This window comes from Bos grunniens, chromosome X (genome assembly GCF_055505025.1).
Source record: "Bos grunniens cultivar Pamir isolate PY7600 chromosome X, Bosgru_T2T1.0, whole genome shotgun sequence".
In the NCBI taxonomy this organism is placed as follows: domain Eukaryota; kingdom Metazoa; phylum Chordata; class Mammalia; order Artiodactyla; family Bovidae; genus Bos; species Bos grunniens.
This window is the reverse complement of record NC_141194.1, coordinates 50087097-50104944: the sequence shown is the minus strand read 5'-3', so window position 1 is coordinate 50104944 and position 17848 is coordinate 50087097. Positions and strand designations below refer to the sequence as shown.

The window sequence follows — 17848 nt, the reverse complement described above, 5'->3', positions numbered from 1 at the left end:
CAGAACAGGAACAATGAGAGAAAAGAAAGACTCAGGAGTGGAAGTAAGTTGCTGGAATTAAAAGAAAAGCAACAGGAGGACTGGGAAATAAAATTAAGGAAATTTTCCAGGATTTAGGGCAAAAAGACACAAAGAAACACAATGTACAAGAGAAAATTTAAGAGATGAAGATTAATCCAGCAGGTTCAGCATCTGAATAACAGGAGTTTCAGCCAGAGGGAACAGAAAAAATGAAGGACAATTTGTCAAAAATGAAGGACAACATATTAGAAGTTAATTTTCCAAAGCTGAAGAAGGATCTCCAGAATAGTCCCCAGAAAAATGAACCCAGAAAAATGAACCCAGGAAACAGTGTATCCAACCCAAGCAGTTATTGCTACAGCCCCCTCACAGGTCTTTAAGTTTTCTATTTTGTCATTCCTCACCTCCTGCCCCACCCACTTCCCCAGTATATCTGCACAACAGCCAGAGGGAACCTTTAAAAACTCAAGTCAGATATTCTCCCACCTCTGCTCAAAACCCTCTTATGGATCCCACTGTGCCTTTCATGGGGGCGGGGGGCTTGCTATAAGAGTAGGCCCTCATTACCTATCTGGCCTCATTTTCTGTTACTTCCCTCTTTGCCTTCCTCCACCTGTCTAGCAACACTGACTTTTATATTCTTCAAAAAATGACGAGCAGGAGGCAATGCTAGGCACAGTCCTGTTCTAGGGCCTTTGCATTTATTGTTCTTTCTATTTGGAATGTTCTTTCCACCGGTATCCACTTGGCTAGTTCTCTCACTTCATGCAAGTTTTTGTTCATGTGCTACCTTTTCAGTGAATCTTTCCCTGACCAACCTATTTAAAATTGCAATATTCGCTGTCCTTTTTTCCCTCACTTTTTTCCTCCATGGCACTAATCAAACTTAAACTTGTTATATATTTCACTTATTTATCTGATCATTTTCTTTCTTCCTCGCTAGAATATTACTCCATGGGGACAAGGATGTCTGTCTATTTCACTGCTGTATCCTCAGATTCTAGAACAATGCCTGGCACATAGTAGATACTCAATAAATATTTGTTGAAAGAATGAATACAACAAAGGCAAACAATTCAAAGAAAAAAGAAAGGCTATTAGAAAATTCATGTGTATGTGTTTGTGTGTGTGTGTAACTGTTCAAGAAAATCATGGGCTAACTACAAAGCTAAATGAAATGCAACATGATTATAAGCAGCTGATAGAATATAAGAGGGACTCCTTCTGGCCTTAATAGTAGAAACATTCTCTTTTAAGATGCCCAGATATTGTGATGTTGGACTTGTAGAGAAGTAACTGTATTCCTGGCTCACCACTTACCTTGGTTTTTAAAAATAGTCATAATAGTGTAGATGCTGTTTATTGGTTTTCAAGTTTTAAAGTCAATCTGGGGACAAAGCAGGGAAGACCTGGATGTGGCTGCAGAACAGAATGTAAATGTTAATAACCTAGACAATGTAAAGGAAAGATGAGACTGACAATGTGGGTCATTGAATGGTAGAGGGAGGGTGGTGATTCTAATATCCTTGTCTTAAAAAGTGGGTGGTCAAAATTAACTGTCAAAAATAAATGGAATAAAGTTTAAGTATATAGTCTTTTCAAGTTACAAAGTCAACTAGGAACAAAAGAGGAATATCAGTGTTAAATATTGCAGGGGAGTCGAGGGAAAAGTGAGGCAGTGTACATAAGCAAAGCCCTCATTGTCATACTTGGGAGTCAACAGGATATTGTCTGAATTTTATAAACCAAAATCTAAAGTATATAGGTGTTATCTAGAGTTGTAAGGCAACCACCAGCAGAACTAAGCGCAAGAACTGTTAAAAGTTTGCTTTGAAGGGGTGGGACGGAGATGAGGAGGGTCATTCTCCTTCCATACTGTTTGATTTTTGCCTTGTATACACATTATTCTAATAAAAATAAGATCTTAAAAATTTATAATGATTTTACAACAAAATAATTATATATCCTATGATACTTTATGACAATATCAGAAAGGGTATGTGGATATCCAATTAGACTTGCCCTCCAGAGAGGGAAATGATACTGTAATGTGCCTTGCATATGTTCATGAAGAGGGTTGGAAAGGATATTATGGGACTTAATATCCCATATAGTGGTAAAGTCTCTGGTATTTGGCATCACAATGACCTGGGTTCAAGTTCTTTTTCTGCCATTCACTAGTTGATCTGTCATGGGCAAGTTACCTCCCTTATCCTCGATTTGTCCTTTGTAAGGAAATCCAACCAGTCCATTCTGAAGGAGATCAGCCCTGGGAGTTCTTTGGAAGGAATGATGCTAAAGCTGAAACTCCAGTACTTTGGCCACCTCATGCAAAGAGTTGACTCAATGGAAAAGACTCTGATGCTGGGAGGGATTGGGGGCAGGAGGAGAAGGGGACAACGACAGAGGATGAGATGGCTGGATGGCATTACTGACTTGATGGACATGAGTCTGAGTTAACTCTGGGAGTTGGTGATGGACAGGGAGGCTTGGTGTGCTGCGATTCATGGGGTCACAAAGAGTCGGAAATGACTGAGAGACTGAACTGAACTGAACTGAACTGAAAGTGAGGCTAATGCTCATACAGTAGAAATGTAAGCCCTTGAAGAGAAAAAGCCACCTCTGTAGAGGTGTCAAATGTAAGCCCCTGAAGAGAAAAAGCCACCTCTGTGGAGGTGTCAAATGTAAGCCCCTGAAGAGAAAAAGCCACCTCTGTAGAGGTGCCTAATATATAGTTGGTGTTCAGTGTTTGCATGTGAGGCCTGAACCTGCCTCACAGGTGTGTGCTAAGAGAAGAGGAGGAGTGTTAGTCCAAAAGTGGGTAGCTGGTTTCCTTGTCTAAGAGAAATTTGCCTTTGGTTTAACAAAATGTAGTCATTTTGGTTGTGGAAACAATAGCTCTCAGGGCTTAAAGTGATACAAATTTAATTAAATTGCCCTGTACATAAAAGGGAGAAAACAATGAGAGTTCACTAGCAGCTCAAGGGAGAGGGCACATAAGCCTGGAAATGGAAAGGAGGGGACCTCCTCTCTCTGCATGTTGGGAACAGAAAGAGCCCAACAGAGATATGGATTGGGGTCCAGGAGAAGGGTTGGTTAGGAAGCCTGTCTCAGTGATGTGAACAGCTTAGGAAATGTGAAGAGCAAGAAAGTCTGATGTTCAATATTAACTTGATTGCTATGCTGTGCTGTACAACTTAGATGACTAAAGAAGTGATAGGTAGCCTTGGAAGGAAACCTTTGCCACTTGCTCCCAGCTTTGAGAATTTTCCAACATTCAGAGGTACTGATTCTATATAGTTTGGGGAAAGGGAAATGTGTTAGGAGAGGACTGGTGGTGAGGATATTCTGGGCTTTCCATGTGAACTTTAGGGGTCTGAAATCTTGACTGCTCCAGTGTTAGGCAGTTTCATTCCCTGACATTCTGCACTAAGCAGTCTTTAGCTTGCCTTTCCTTATCTCCTGAACAAAGCTACCTGGTAATAACTCAGCTTTTCATCTTTGTTCCAAGTAAATGTGTAGGATCTATGTGATTGCAGGTATTTGCCTGCTGATCCGTGAATGCTGGAAACTCATCTGGGACCCAGTGACGTAGGTTTGTTCAGAGTTTCTGAGCAGGTGCTGAAGATCAAAAGATTCCAAGAGTTCACAAGGAGAGAAGGTCACTGGGGAATCTCTCTAGTCAAATGGTGAAGATTGTAAGTGAATTTGTTTTGTTCTCTCCTGATAAAGTTTCATCCTGTCCTTTGACCCCCCAGATCATAAGATAAGGGCAGTTATGGTATTTTTCTAGGAAGGTGGTGATAGTTCTAGACAAACTTCAAAGTCTAGGAAGTTTGACTTTGAAAATTTTGGGGAATGCCTCTCCAATGGACATGGACTGAGAGTTCGGCTGAGTTTCTTGAGTCCAATAACTGCTAAGAGTCTGACTTTATATTCTTTTAAATTAGGATCCAGGATCCTAATGGCCATAACCAGGACTTAAAATGCTGTGAAATTTAAAATGATGGAGGTATAACAGAAGGTAGATGTAACAGAGGGCATTCCACGGGGAGAAATTGTATGAACAAAGGCTCCTACATAAGAGAAGGCAGGACATGTTTGGTGATAGTGAATATAGGCAGCACTCAGAAAAATAGCAAGAAAAAGGCTGAAAAACTAGTCAGGGCTATATTTTGGGAGAGGCTCAGAATCAGAGTCAGACATTTCTTTAAAAAGTAGTTTATACACACTGTCAGGAATACTTCACCTGCAATTCACATTTCAACTCACTGCAATCATAGAACTGCTGTATGACTCACATATAGAGAACAAACTAGTGGTTATCAGTGGGGAGAGGGAAGGGGATTAAGACATGCAAGCTATTAGGGAAAAAATAAGCTACAAGGGTATATTGTATAATACAAGGAATATAGTTAACATTTTGTAGTAAGTGTAAAAGGAAAGTAGCCTTTCAAAATTGTATTAAAAACATAACATCAAAAATTTAAAAAAGAAACCTTCCATATGGCATAGATTCCCAAACAGTGGCTTCAATAAGGCCTACACATATTGATCTCACCTAAAAGAAATTCAGAGTTAGGCAGTCCAAATCTGGTGAGGTGGCCCTATGAAATTGTTCAGTTTAGTTCAGTTCAGTTGCTCAGTCGTGTCTGACTCTTTGCGACCCCATGAATCGCAGCACGCCAGGCCTCCCTGTCCATCACCAACTCCCGGAGTTCACCCAGACTCACGTCCATTGAGTCAGTGATGCCATCCAGCCATTTCATCCTCTGTCATCCCCTTCTCCTCCTGCCCCCAATCCCTCCCAGCATCAGAGTCTTTTCCAATGAGTCAACTCTTTGCATGAGGTGGCCAAAGTATTGGAGTTTCAGCTTTAGCATCATTCCTTCCAATGAACACCCAGGACTGATCTCCTTTAGGATGGACTGGTTGGATCTCCTTGCAGTCCAAGGGACTCTCAAGAGTCTTCTCTAACACCACAGTTCAAAAGCATCAATTCTTCGGTGTTCAGCTTTCTTCACAGTCTAACTTTTACATCCATACATGACCACTGGAAAAACCATAGCCTTGACTAGATGGACCTTTGTTGGCAAAGTAATGTCTCTGCTTTTCAATATGCTATCTAGGTTGGTCATAACTTTCCTTCCAAGGAGTAAGCATCTTTTAATTTCATGGCTGCAAGCACCATCTGCAATGATTTTGGAGTCCCCCAAAATAAAGTCTGACACTATTTCTACTGTTTCCCCATCTATTTCACATGAAATGATGGGACCAGAGGACACGATCTTAGTTTTTTTAATGTTGAGCTTTAAGCCAACTTTTTCACTCTCCTCTTTCACTTTCATCAAGAGGCTTTTTAGTTCCTCTTCATTTTCTGCCATAAGGGTGGTGTCATCTGCATATCTGAGGTTATGGATATTTCTCCCAGTAATCTTGATTCCAGCTTGTGCTTCTTCCAGCCCAGTGTTTCTCATGATGTACTCTGCATATAAGTTAAATAAGCAGGGTGACAATACACAGCCTTGACATACTCCTTTTGCTATTTGGAACCAGTCTGTTTTTCCATGTCCAGTTCTAACTGTTGCTTCCTGACCTGCACATAGGTTTCTCAAGAGGCAGGTCAGGTGGTCTGGTATTCCCATCTCTTGAAGAATTTTCCACAGTTTATTGTGATCCACACAGTCAAAGGCTTTGGCATAGTCAATAAAGCAGAAATAGATGTTTTTCTGGAACTCTCTTGCTTTTTCCATGATCCAGCGGATGTTGGCAATTTGAAATTGTTAGAGGTCCCTATTCTTTTTAGTTTACTCCTCCACTATCCTTAGGGTGATGACCTTTGTCCTCAGAGCCTTTATTCCAGAAGACATCCTGTGTCCAGGTAAAAATCAGATGTTCTATCACTAGGGAAGGAGACGGGAGTGTATATTGAGGTAAATAATTAGAAATCTATGCCACAAGTGTCTGTACTGAACCTATCCCCTCCAAGGTCACCAGAGACCAGACCACCACCTGACTGCTACAATCCCTAACCATTTTTTCAGGCCTTTTCTTGACCTCTGGGTAGCATTCAATGCTATTGACCCCTCCCTCCCTTTGAAATATTCTCTTCCCTTGCTTTTGTGACATTACTTTCTCCTGCTTTTCAGTCTCCTTTGTCATTACTTATCTGTCTCTCTCCTGGGCTCCTCTTCCTTTGCATATGCTGAGGTCACTGCTGGCCTCCAGGGCTCTTCCCTGGCCTCCTTCTCTTCTTAAGGTTTTCATTCTTCCCAGGTGCTCTTGCTCTTTCCCATGGATTAAAGAATTGTTCATATTATAGATCTGTAACCTCAGTCCAGACCTCATTTATAAGCTTCAGATATGTATATTCACCTGCATGTGGGTCATTTCCATTTGGCTGTTGCGCAAGTACCTCAAAATCAATGGTCCCCTCCATTAGTATTCCATGTATTACTGAAAGGGGTTACCTTCTACACATTTGATCTCTCAAATTAGATTCCCAAGAGTGCCCTTTGACACTTCCCTCCTCCTCACTTCTTTTCCTACATCCAATTATTCATAAGGTCTTGTCATTTTTAATTTAATATTTCTGAATTCAGCCATTTCTCACCACCTCCACTGCTACCATTCTAGGCCTAACCACAGTCACTGCTTAGCTGGATGACTACTCTCCATTTTTCCAGGAAGACATCTAATTCATACTTCTAATGGGCTAGGCAACTAGAATGGTGTTCTTTCTTTAAAACAAATCTATGCTGTATCCAAGCCTAGAACCCTTCAATAACCTCTTGGTGTTCTCAAGATCAAGAACAAAGTCCTTACCTTGGCATTCAAGGCTTGCCGTGATTTGAAAGGAATGGGGATTTAGAGTACTGGAACTGGAAGAATGGAAGGGCTGTGTCTAGTGCAAAATAAAGCCCTGTAGCTCCATGGATGAAGGAGCCTGGTAGGCTGCAGTCCATGGGATCGCTGAGGGTCAGACATGACTGAGCAACTTCACTTTCACTTTTCACTTTCATACATTGGAGAGGGAAATGGCAACCCACTCCAGTATTCTTGCCTGGAGAATCCCAGGGACGGGAGAGCCTGGTGGGCTGCCGTCTATGTGGTTGCACAGAGTCGGACACGACTGAAGTGACTTAGCAGCAGCAGCAGTAGCTGGGGGAGAGAACCTAGGAGACAGAAAAGTCGTGAGCTGATGTCACAAACTTGGAGGAAGCAACAATTTAGAGAAAAAACCAGGAGAATAGAAACCCACTGTGAATATCTATAAAGTGTGTATATGTGTATACATATGTTGAATTGTTCACAGAACATAGGGATTCACATTTCATTTGCTTAAATGAGGAAAGGGTGACTTCATAAAGCAGAAGGCATAACCATTTAAATTATTTTTGGATGTAGGAAAGGCATTGAATATTAATTCTATAACTGACCACTATGTTGAAATTTTTATGGTTTCTAATAATATCAGTTGATGCTCTCAGGTTGTCCAGCTCTACATTCATATACTCTGTAATTAATAATAATGTTGTCTTTCCATTTTTTATACATCTTATTCTGTTCTCCTGAATAGATTCAATTACTTATATGAATCTGTTATGTGGTAGAAGTACCATTTCAAATCATTTGGGGGAACGATGGATGAATCTGCACATGGTGTAGGGAAGAAGCTGCATTTTTTTTTTTTTTGAAAATAATCCTTATACAAATGCTGGAGTGATCAAACTTTTAAATGTAAATAATAGAGCCATAAAACTGGAAAAAACTGATTATTATACAGTAGAAGTCTATAAAGCATCTGTAAGCATGAAGCAGAATCAGTCACGATAAAGGAAAACCTGATACATTTCACTACATAATAATTAAACCTTTTTGTACAGCTAAGAATATTATAAATAACATGAAAGATATTTGTAATATATGCAGCACACAAATGTGCAAGAGACATTGCTTGTGGAAATGTTATTCTGTGTATCTTTTTAGAGTAAGCTGACAAGTTCGTGTATCAAAATGGAGTCAGCTCTGCTTGTAACAGTAAATAAAAAATGGAAACAATCTAAATGTCTATGTACCCCTGGACTGGTTAAATACATTATGGGACATTTATACAGAAAAAATTAGGGGCTAGTGCACTGAGACGACCCAGAGGGATGGTACTGGGAGGGAGGTGGGAGGGGTGTTCAGGATGGGGAACACGTGTATACATGTGGCGGATTCATGTTGATGTATGGCAAAACCAATACAATATTGTAAAGTAATTAACCTCCAACTAAAATAAATAAATTTATATTTAAAAAAAAAGATTATGGAGCAGTTAAGAAAAACGTACACTATGGAAAGCTGTAAACAGCTTAATTCTAAAGAATATACAACTGGGAAAAAAACCCAGGTCACAGAGTAACAGATACAGTGTACCATTTGTGGGGAGAAAACTCAAATAATCAGTATATGAATAGAAACAAATCTGGAAGAATGTATATCAAAATATTAATAGTGGCTATTTCTGGGGCATGAGCTAAGTATGTTACAAATTTCTGTATTATTTGAAATTTCACAACTACATTACTTTTGCAATAAACAAAAATAAAGATATAAAAATAAATATATTCAATGAATGAATCGCTTTGAGGCGGTGGTTTTGGTTTGGAATGGCTTCAGATCGAGCCTGGTACAGTGGCATAAACACGGGCTTTGGCGTCAGACAGCCCTGAGCTGGGCCCCATTGCCCCACCCCCCGAGGAAGGAGAAGGGGGGTGGCAGGGGGCTGCGGAAAGGGGCTGGGCTGGGCTGTCTGCAGCTCTAGTCCAGGACGCTGACTTCCAGAGGGACTAAGAGACGGAAGACAAATTCCGGACTCGCTGGAGGACAAGGTGAGGGACGTTGAGATTGAGGTTTTCCAGACAGTAGTTCCAGTCCTCTCGAACATAGAGCCAGGCAGGTGGGCAATTTTTACTGCACCACTGCAGCTAGGGGAGAGGTTACTTGGAGTGGGATTTAGGCAACGAAGACGACCAAGAGAGTAGTAGGTTTATGGACTGGAGAGCAGAGAGTAGTTGAGGAAGGGAGGGGAGAAAAACTGGGAACTGGGCGTGTTGAATGGTGAATGGGGAATATGAGGGGGAAGGGGAATGCTGAGGGGAACTGGAAATTCAGAAAAGAAAATAGGGGAGTGTAGAGAATGGTTAAGGAATACTAGGGGAGGGAGTGCAGTAGTAACATGAAGGAGGATGGTGTGAGGAATGGAAATAAGGAATCCTGTGGGGTAAATAGGAAAGTCAATGGAGAACTAGGGAGCGGGGATCAAGGCAGAGGGAATACGGACTGGTACGAAGTGGGGGATAAGGAATGAGGAGTAGGGAGCGGGGGAAGGGCAGACAGAGGCCCCCCTAGGGAGGCGGAAAGGGGCGGGGCCACTTCCGGCCTGGAGCGGAGAGGGAAGTCTCTGAGTTTATGAGGGGCTCAGAGGGAGTGGACGCACTCAGGAATTGTAGAAGGACGAGGTGAGCAGCCCTGGATCTGAGCCCGGGAGGGATCTGCCCCACCCTCTGGGATATGCAGAAATCCTACTCTAAAGGACCGGATCGTACCGGATCCATCCAGTCAGGAAGGGAGGGGACCGGACCCTGTTTGGCTGGGCCTAAAGATGGAATCACTAGCTCAGTACTGATTTGAGGAGGGGGTGTATTAGGGACGGGGAAGAACCAAGATGCACTTGGGCACTGTTTGGAGGGGGGGCATATTATGAAAAAGGGCGGGACCAGGCGGTGTTCTGGACTTGGGGTGTATTCAGTAGGGGAGGAGTCAGGACTAACGGACACTGCGACAATTTGAGAGTGAGGTTTGTTGGGGAGGGGGCGGGACCGAATGATACTATGAACTTGGAGAGGGGCGTGTTGGAAAAAAGGTGTTGGACTGAGTCCTCGACTATTACGCATGCGCACTATGGATCGCTAGAAAGGGGCGTGTAGAGAAGGGCCAGCTTGGAGAGACACCAGCTGCAGAGTGCGCATGTGCAGGGTGGACATCAAAGAAAGGGCTTCTGCTGGGAAAGCGGGTGGGGCTGAGATGGGCCCTGCAACGGATGCGCATGCGCATTGTCGACTTGCGGCTGGGGAGGGGGGTGCACTGGGGAAGGGGGCGGGGTCCTCAGGGCTGCCGCGCTGGCACATCTTCCTGGAGAAGGGGAGGGTGCGGCTGCAGAGAATTGAGACCTAGACGTTCTGGAATACTGAATTTGAGAACGAAGTCTTTGGGTGGGGGTGGGGGGCGTGGGAGGGTTTGGGATTGGATGGGGATCAGCCTCCAGGCAGAGCGGGAGAGAAGACGTTCAGTGGGTTTGCCTCTTGACCCAGGCTTTCTCCCCTTCAGGCTCAGCTCTTGCCAGGCCGACTTGAGACATGTCTGACACAAGCGAGAGTGGTACGGGTCCAACCCGCTTCCAGGTAAGCCCTTCTGCCCTCTCCCTAGCTGCTTTTGCTCTCCAGCTCTTGTTGCTGCCCCCAATCCCTTGGCACCTCCCCTCCCATCCTAATCCTTCTCCACCTACCTCCTTGCTTGGGTGCTGCCCCCCTCCCCCAAGTAGAGGGAAGGAGGAGGGAAGGAAGGAGGGAGGAAGCAACGCTAGAGGGAGAGTGGGCCCGCCCCTTTTCTGCTCAGGAGAGGCCTTGTTGGGCAGAGGTGGTCAGAGCACACCGCAAATAGGAATTAGTATAGGTAAGAGAAGTGAGGCCCTGGAATTTTGGAGCCATTTGCTTAACTAGGGGTGGGGAGAAAGTTTGTGAGCTTCCCTGCTTCATCTTGCAGGCTGAAGCTTCAGAAGAGGACCCTGGCTTGAAGATGCAGACCGTACTGACAGTGACCCAGAACTTAGAGGCCTCAGAAACACCGAAGGGCTCAAAGACACCAGAGGTCTCAAAGGCCACGAAGATCTCAAATGCTGCAGGTGTCTCAAAGGCCACTGAGGCTCAGGAGGTATCTGCCACTCAGGCTTCACCTACCACTAAGCTGACCGATACCCAGTTTCTAGCAGCCAAAAAGAAGAGTCTGGCAGCTGACACCAACATGCAGCATACTGACCCTCAGGCTGTGACAGTGCCTGCTACTGAGACCAAAAAGGTTAGCTCTGTGGCTGATACAAAGGTCAATACAAAGACCCTGGAGACTGAGTCTACTGCCTCTCAGGCTCTGGCAGATGAACCTGAGCCTGAGGGTGCAGCTGGTCAGGCTCAGGAGAATCAGGATACCCGGCCCAAGATCAAGGCCAAGAAAGCCCGAAAGGTAAGATCTTTGCTTTTCTACTTCTCTTAGTTGGTTCCTGGTTCTGTAAACCTTTAGAAGGTTGGTTCCCTCTCCTGATAATAGCTGTGGGGGGACACAAAGAGGAATTTGTTATAATTCCTGTCTTCAGAAAGCTCATAGACTGGACATGAGATAGGAATACACATAGCTGAAATCTAAACAAAATGCAGTTTATGTTTACGTAGTAGCTTACCATATGTCAAGGGCTTGAGCTAGGCATATTCACACAGGTTATCTCATTAAATCCTGAAAGTGATCTAGTTTTGTAGAGAAGGAAGTTGAGTCCCAGAGAGGTGGAGTGACTTGTCCAGGGTGATATAAACAGAATCAGTGGTGGACACAGGAAGAGGAGAAGCCTCAGGCTTTACACTTGGGTTGCTCCTGTCCTGGTGGGAAGATGAAACTCCTACTTGGAAACCAGTGAAAGATGAATCCAAGACTCAACATGGCCAATATCTAGTGAGTCGGGCTGTTACTACAAGGGTGGGATTAGAGGGGACTTCTGGAAGAGAGAAGATGAAGGAAAAAGGACCATCTGTTTCATCTGGCAATGTTGTGTTTGCTCTCTGTTGATGCAGGTGAAGCATCTGAATGGGGAAGAGGACGGCAGCAGTGATCAGAGTCAGGCTTCTGGAACCACAAGTGGCCGAAGGATCTCAAAGGCCCTAATGGCTTCAATGGCCCGCAGGGCTTCAAGGGGCCCCATAGCATTTTGGGCCCGCAGGGCATCAAGGACTCGGTTGGCTGCTTGGGCCCGGAGAGCATTGCTTTCTCTGAGATCACCCAAGGCCCGTAGGGGCAAGGCTCGCCGCAGAGCTGCCAAGCTCCAGTCATCCCAAGAGCCTGAAGCACCACCACCCCGGGATGTGGCCCTTTTGCAAGGGAGGGTAAGAACCCTGTCCTCTCCACTCTGCATTATTCTCTGCTTTGCCTGCCTTCTTCTCTGCCATTGTGTCAAGTTTTTTGCAAACACATTTTGATCTTTCCATCTTTTCCACTTCTCCCAGGCAAACGATTTGGTGAAGTACCTGTTGGTTAAAGACCAGACAAAGATTCCCATCAAACGCTCAGGTAGAGTCCTACTAACCCCTTCCTTCCTCCAGCTCTGCCCTCCATTGCCCTGTCCCCCACATGCTGAGGGCATTTCTTGCTCTCTTGCTTCCACTTATGCCCTCTCAAAGTTCTAATTTGGCAGTAGTAGCATCTCTGTTCACTAGCTCAGAACCTGTTTGTGCTACCCACAGCAGGGTTGGTAAAGGGTGTATAGTTTGGGTATGGGGGCCACTTGGCTTCACTTCAGCCCAGGTGCTCGCAACACTCTCCCCTTGCAGACATGCTGAAGGACATCATCAAAGAATACACTGATGTGTACCCTGAAATCATTGAACGAGCAGGCTATTCCTTGGAGAAGGTGAAGGGGCAGACCTGGGGGATGGGTGCAATGGGAAAACCTTGAATCAAACAAAGGTGTACATGTCTCTTCTGGGGGGCACCACAGAGACTAATCCAGCCCCATCACTGTGCAGATGGGAAGACAGTGGCCTAGCAAGGGGCATAGACTAGCTTGAGGTCACACAGCAAGTCCATGGTAAAAGCACAGCTAGAACCCAAGCTACCCAGCTTAGTCTTGGCTCTGTCCACTGCTGGACAGTCCTGTAATGTACTTCAGATACTCACTTCTCAATTTCTTTACCCACTCTCTGGCTCCCTGGATTCCACTGATCACAAAGATGACAATAACAGTAATGCATTTGTTGTCTGTTTGCTGTGTGCTGGCCACTCAGCTAAGTGCTTTATGTGCATTATCTCACTGATTTCACATGCACACACACATACACACACACATACAAGCATACACACACACACAGACTCCTGAGTACATGGGGAGCTATGGGATGCCAAGGAAGCTGAATTCTGTGGTCTCACAAACTGTTCTCCCCATCCACAGGTTTTTGGGATCCAATTAAAGGAGATTGATAAGAATGATCACTTGTACATTCTTCTCAGCACCTTAGAGCCCACTGATGCAGGCATACTGGGAACGTAAGCTGGGATAGGGCTGGGATGGGAGGGAGGCATCTGCTTTCGTTCATGGTACTAGTTCATCCCTATCTTCTCCCTATACCCCCTTAAGAAATAGGAAGGACAGAACCCCAGACCCCTTTTCTATCATCCACACATAGTTGGAGCCCTGCACACAGGAGTGGTACCTGATTATGATTGTAGCGTGTAGAAGCCTCGGGTAGAAGCACTCTTACTGTAAGATTTTCTGGTTTTCCAGAAGCTTTCCAAGAAAGCAGACTTGTCATAACTTGTCTCTTCATATTGGCCTTGGTAGAATAGTTCTCACAGGAGGGCTTCCTGGTATGAGTGGATCATGGTGCTCGATGGGCAGGGGCATCAGTGGGGCTATGCCTAGAATTTTCTTGAAACTGATGGGTCTAGGGGAGTAAGAAGGGACTCAGAGTTGACTGGGTGCTCAGATCATACCATTCTTCTATTCTCTCAGCAACACAGGAAGAGAAGGATGTGTTTTTCCCATTTTATGAATAGGAGACTAGGCTCAAAATCTTAAGTGCCTTACCCAGGATACATAGAGCTTGAAGCATAGACTGGGCAGAATTCTCCCATATTTGAAGAATCTGGGAAAAGCTAGCCTAGTGAGCTGGCTAGTGAGTTTTTTTTTGCAGATGGCTGCCGGATGTAAACCTTCTCTCTGTCCCATTATTCTCCTAGGACCAAGGACTCACCAAAGCTCGGTCTCCTCATGGTGCTTCTTAGCATCATCTTCATGAATGGAAATCGATCCAGTGAGGGTGAGTGGCTGGGTTGGCAGCTGGATGGGGGGGTCATGGTCAGAATTGCACATGTTCATTTTCTATCCCTGTTTCCTTTTTCCTCCCCTTGCAGCTGTCATCTGGGAGGTGCTACGCAAGTTGGGGCTGCGCCCTGGGTATGATTGGACTCTGTCAGCACTTGCTGTCCGTGTTGTCCTTTGGCAAGAGAGGATGGTCCCAGGATTGCATCAGCCTGGTGGTCTGGTGGGGTGGGCGGGGGTGCTGGATTGGGTCCAGGGTTCTGACCTAGGTGGATGGGGAAATGGTCCTGAACTCTGCTCTATGTCACTGACTCTTGGGTTTCTATGGAATTTCCATCTTATGCTGGAAGCTTCTTTTCCATGTGGGAAATGTCTCTGTCCATATCTGGGAAGTGCTGTAGCCCCAGTTATATTTATCTGTGTATATAGTTATGTATGTATTTATTTATTTTATCATTCTCTACTGTAAGGATACATCATTCGCTTTTTGGAGATGTGAAGAAGCTCATTACTGATGAGTTTGTGAAGCAGAAGTAAGTCTGTATGGTGTTGCTGTGTTCCATGCATTTTGCCTGTCTTCGAAATGAGTGATAAAGCTATGGTGCATGTGCATGTGCCTGTGCATGTTATATAAGTGCATATGCAAGTGGTAGCTTATTCCTGAGGTAGTGGCAGAGAACATGAGTACACGTTTACCGACCTACTTGTGCTCTCATATATGCCTTTGGAGCAGTTCTTCAGGGGAAGGATTGTCATCACCAGTATTGTATGTGTGAGGAAACTGAAACTGACAGAGGTGAAGTAATTTGCTCAGGGTTATACAGGCAGCAGATAGAAGAGTTGTATTTAAATCCTGACTTCAATACCTTGATTCTTTTTACTATGCTAGCTGGGGATTCATAGAAATTAATTTCCATAAAGAAATGCCATAGAATGGTAGCTTTAGGCAGCAATGTACTGTCCTGGAGTCTTGACTTGAACATCTCATTTCATTTTCATAGCTACTCTGCAGAATAGCTGCCATCATCCCAACCCCAGTATCAGTTGAGGAGCCTGGGGCTCAGAGAGTAGAAGTCTGAACATGGCCCTGGCTGGTAAAGGACCCATTTGGATCTGAAGCCCAGTCCTCCTGACTTTTCTGGCCAGGTCCCACCCTGTTCTTGGTCCTTGGAGAACATGTGTGCACTCACGCAGCTGTACCAGCCCACATACCTGTATGCTCACACACAAATGTTCGAGAGTATGCATTGAATCCGCTGCTCTTGGTTGACTGTTTTGTCCCATACAGTCATTTCCTAGGATGGACTGTACCAGGGTTCAGCCAGGCCACGGATGAGCCCATTGGTGGGGTGTGTTCAGAGCAGGGGGCCTAAAGAACTGGCTTCTCTATTTGCAATACACCCAATAGGAATCTGGGTTATTGTGACAGGGGCACAAAACTTGTGGCCTTCCTATGAAGAAATACTCTATACAGGCCCCTTGTACCTCCACATGGCTGCTGGGTAGGGTCAGTGAGATAGGGCTGAAGATTGGAAGAAAAGCTGCAGTAGTCAGTGGGGGAGTTTGCCACCTAAATGCATGAATGGGCCATTAGTGGTCTTATAGACATAAAGGCTTTGACCCTCTCTTTTCAAGGTACCTGGACTATGTCAGAGTCCCTAATAGCAATCCCCCTGAATATGAGTTCTTCTGGGGCCTGCGCTCTTATTATGAAACCAGCAAAATGAAAGTCCTCAAGTTTGCCTGCAAGGTAATTGGAGAACTGCCCAAGCTTGGCATACCAAGAGCATGGGGTGCCACTGTCTGGGGTAGGCTGTGTGCAGAGCAGTCTGTGGTTCATGCATGAACATTCTGAAGCCTGTATTAATGTGCAAACACTTTATTTGAATCATTTAATACTTACAACTGACATGTCATTGCCTTACTGCAAGTGAGAATACTCAGGCTCAGAGGTTGTTAGGTGTCATGTCCAAGGTCACAGAGATAGTAAGTTTCAAAGCAGAGCTGAAATATTAGGTATGAGCCTGGTGGGCTCCCGTCTATGGGGTCGCACAGAGTCGGACACGACTGAAGCGACTTAGCAGCAGCAGCAGCAGTAGCAGCATGGTATCATAATTTGCATAGAGCAGGCACTTGGTGCTCAGATTTAGATCCTTCAGATGGTTGTTCTTCCTGTTGTAGGTACAAAAGAAGGACCCTAAGGAATGGGCAGCTCAGTACCGAGAGGCAATGGAAGCAGATATGAAGGCTGCAGCTGAGGCTGCAGCTGAAGCCAAGGCAAGGGCTGAGATTAGAGCTCAGATGGGCATTGGGCTCGGCTCTGAGAATGCTGCTGGGCCCTGCAACTGGGATGAAGCTGATATTGGACCCTGGGCCAAAGCCCGTATCCAGGCAGGAGCTGAAGCTAAAGCCAAAGCCCAGGAGAGTGGTGGTGCCAGTGCTGGTGCCAGTGCTGGTGGCAACTTTGGTGCCAGCACCAGCCTGACAGCCACTCTCACGTTTGGGCTCTTCGCAGGCCTTGGTGGAGCTGGTGCCAGTGCCAGTGGCAGTTCTGGTGCCTGTGGTTTCTCCTACAAGTGAGATTTCAGGTATCTACTTATTTTGGGGGGAAGCCAGGGCTCATGGGGGTGGGATAAAGAGCTGGGTGGTTATAGGAAGGCCAGGGTTGGAGGATCACATGGAGAGTGTGAGAAGACACTACTTTTGGCATTTTATTCCTTCCTATTGGTGGATATAATTGACTTTTTTATTTTCTTTTACTTGTGTTTTCAGATATTCCTAATCCCAGCAGTCTTTCTCTTCGAGCCAGGGTGCATCCTCAGAAACCTATTCAACACAGCGCTCTAGGCAGCCACTATCAATCAATTGAAGTTGACACTCTACATTAAATCTATTTGCCATTTCTGAGTTTATTGCCTTTTTTGGTGGGCTGTCACGTTTTTGTATCATATTTTAAAATGAACTGGGAAAGTTTCCACCTCAATCTGTGCTTAGCTTGAGGTGACATTGCTGAATTCAGTGGAGCAAGATTAGCATGTTTCCTGGGATAGGTTGGGCCCCATCTCTATCCTATAGAGTAGGCAGGGTTGCAGTGGTGTGGGAGTCATAGGGATTGTAGGCACAGAGGGCATACTTAGAAGAAGCTCTGATATGGGCAAATCTGGTCCAGAAAAATAGAGGCGATTGGGCATCAAGTATTGACTCTCCTTTTGAGAAACTTGGGTTAGACAAGAAGGAGAGAGAGGTAGGTAGCTAAAGAGAAGTACAAGAATAATGAATTTCTTGGGAAAAGAGAGATTTGAGCAGGCAGGAGCCAAAAGACAGGGAGATGTTGAAGGCTGACTCATGGAGCCTAGTCCCTGAGGAGGTGGAAGGGGAGGACCTGTGGGAAGGGACTGTACAGAAAGGACTTGGAGAGGAGACTGTAGGATTCCAGACAGTGGGGAGGCCCCAGTAGAGCAGGGAGCCCATGATTTATGGTAGACCCCCTTCCCCATGGCAAAGTGCTCAGTAATCTTGTAGGAATGAAGATGAGTGTTAGTTTATTCCAAGTATTTGGTTCTGTTATTCAGTGGTGGAATAAGGACAAGACCAAGGGCAGCAAGTGTATGAGTCTGCATCTTTGTTACCATGTCCACAGTGTAGGTTCACAGAATGGAGAAAGAGATGGACCAGGGAACCCAAGCATTCTTGGTGAGGAAGATA

General features: G+C 45.1%; 1 protein-coding gene and 1 non-coding gene across 6 annotated transcripts; both read left to right on the top strand.

The window, feature by feature from the left end:
* Window positions 1-8841: 8841 nt before the first annotated feature.
* On the top strand, window positions 8842-17050 carry MAGED2 (MAGE family member D2). Of its 5 annotated transcripts, none has more exons than XM_086388545.1 (13): window positions 8842-8897; window positions 10396-10469; window positions 10831-11304; window positions 11904-12212; window positions 12333-12396; window positions 12657-12736; window positions 13274-13368; window positions 14062-14141; window positions 14236-14278; window positions 14614-14676; window positions 15779-15893; window positions 16325-16731; window positions 16916-17050. In XM_086388545.1, the coding sequence occupies exons 2-12, from the start codon at window positions 10425-10427 to the stop codon at window positions 16721-16723; spliced, it is 1767 nt and encodes a 588-aa protein (XP_086244671.1). In that variant the 5' UTR covers window positions 8842-8897; window positions 10396-10424; the 3' UTR covers window positions 16724-16731; window positions 16916-17050. The 5 variants fall into 5 exon arrangements, with proteins under 5 accessions (XP_086244671.1, XP_086244673.1, XP_086244670.1 ...); XM_086388547.1 differs by having other exon boundaries at window positions 8842-8965; XM_086388544.1 differs by lacking the exon at window positions 8842-8897 and adding an exon at window positions 9472-9527.
* On the top strand, window positions 15490-15617 carry LOC147340303 (small nucleolar RNA SNORA11). The gene has a single exon (XR_015159973.1). It is a non-coding gene; the product is annotated as a small nucleolar RNA SNORA11 (small nucleolar RNA).
* Window positions 17051-17848: the final 798 nt, after the last annotated feature.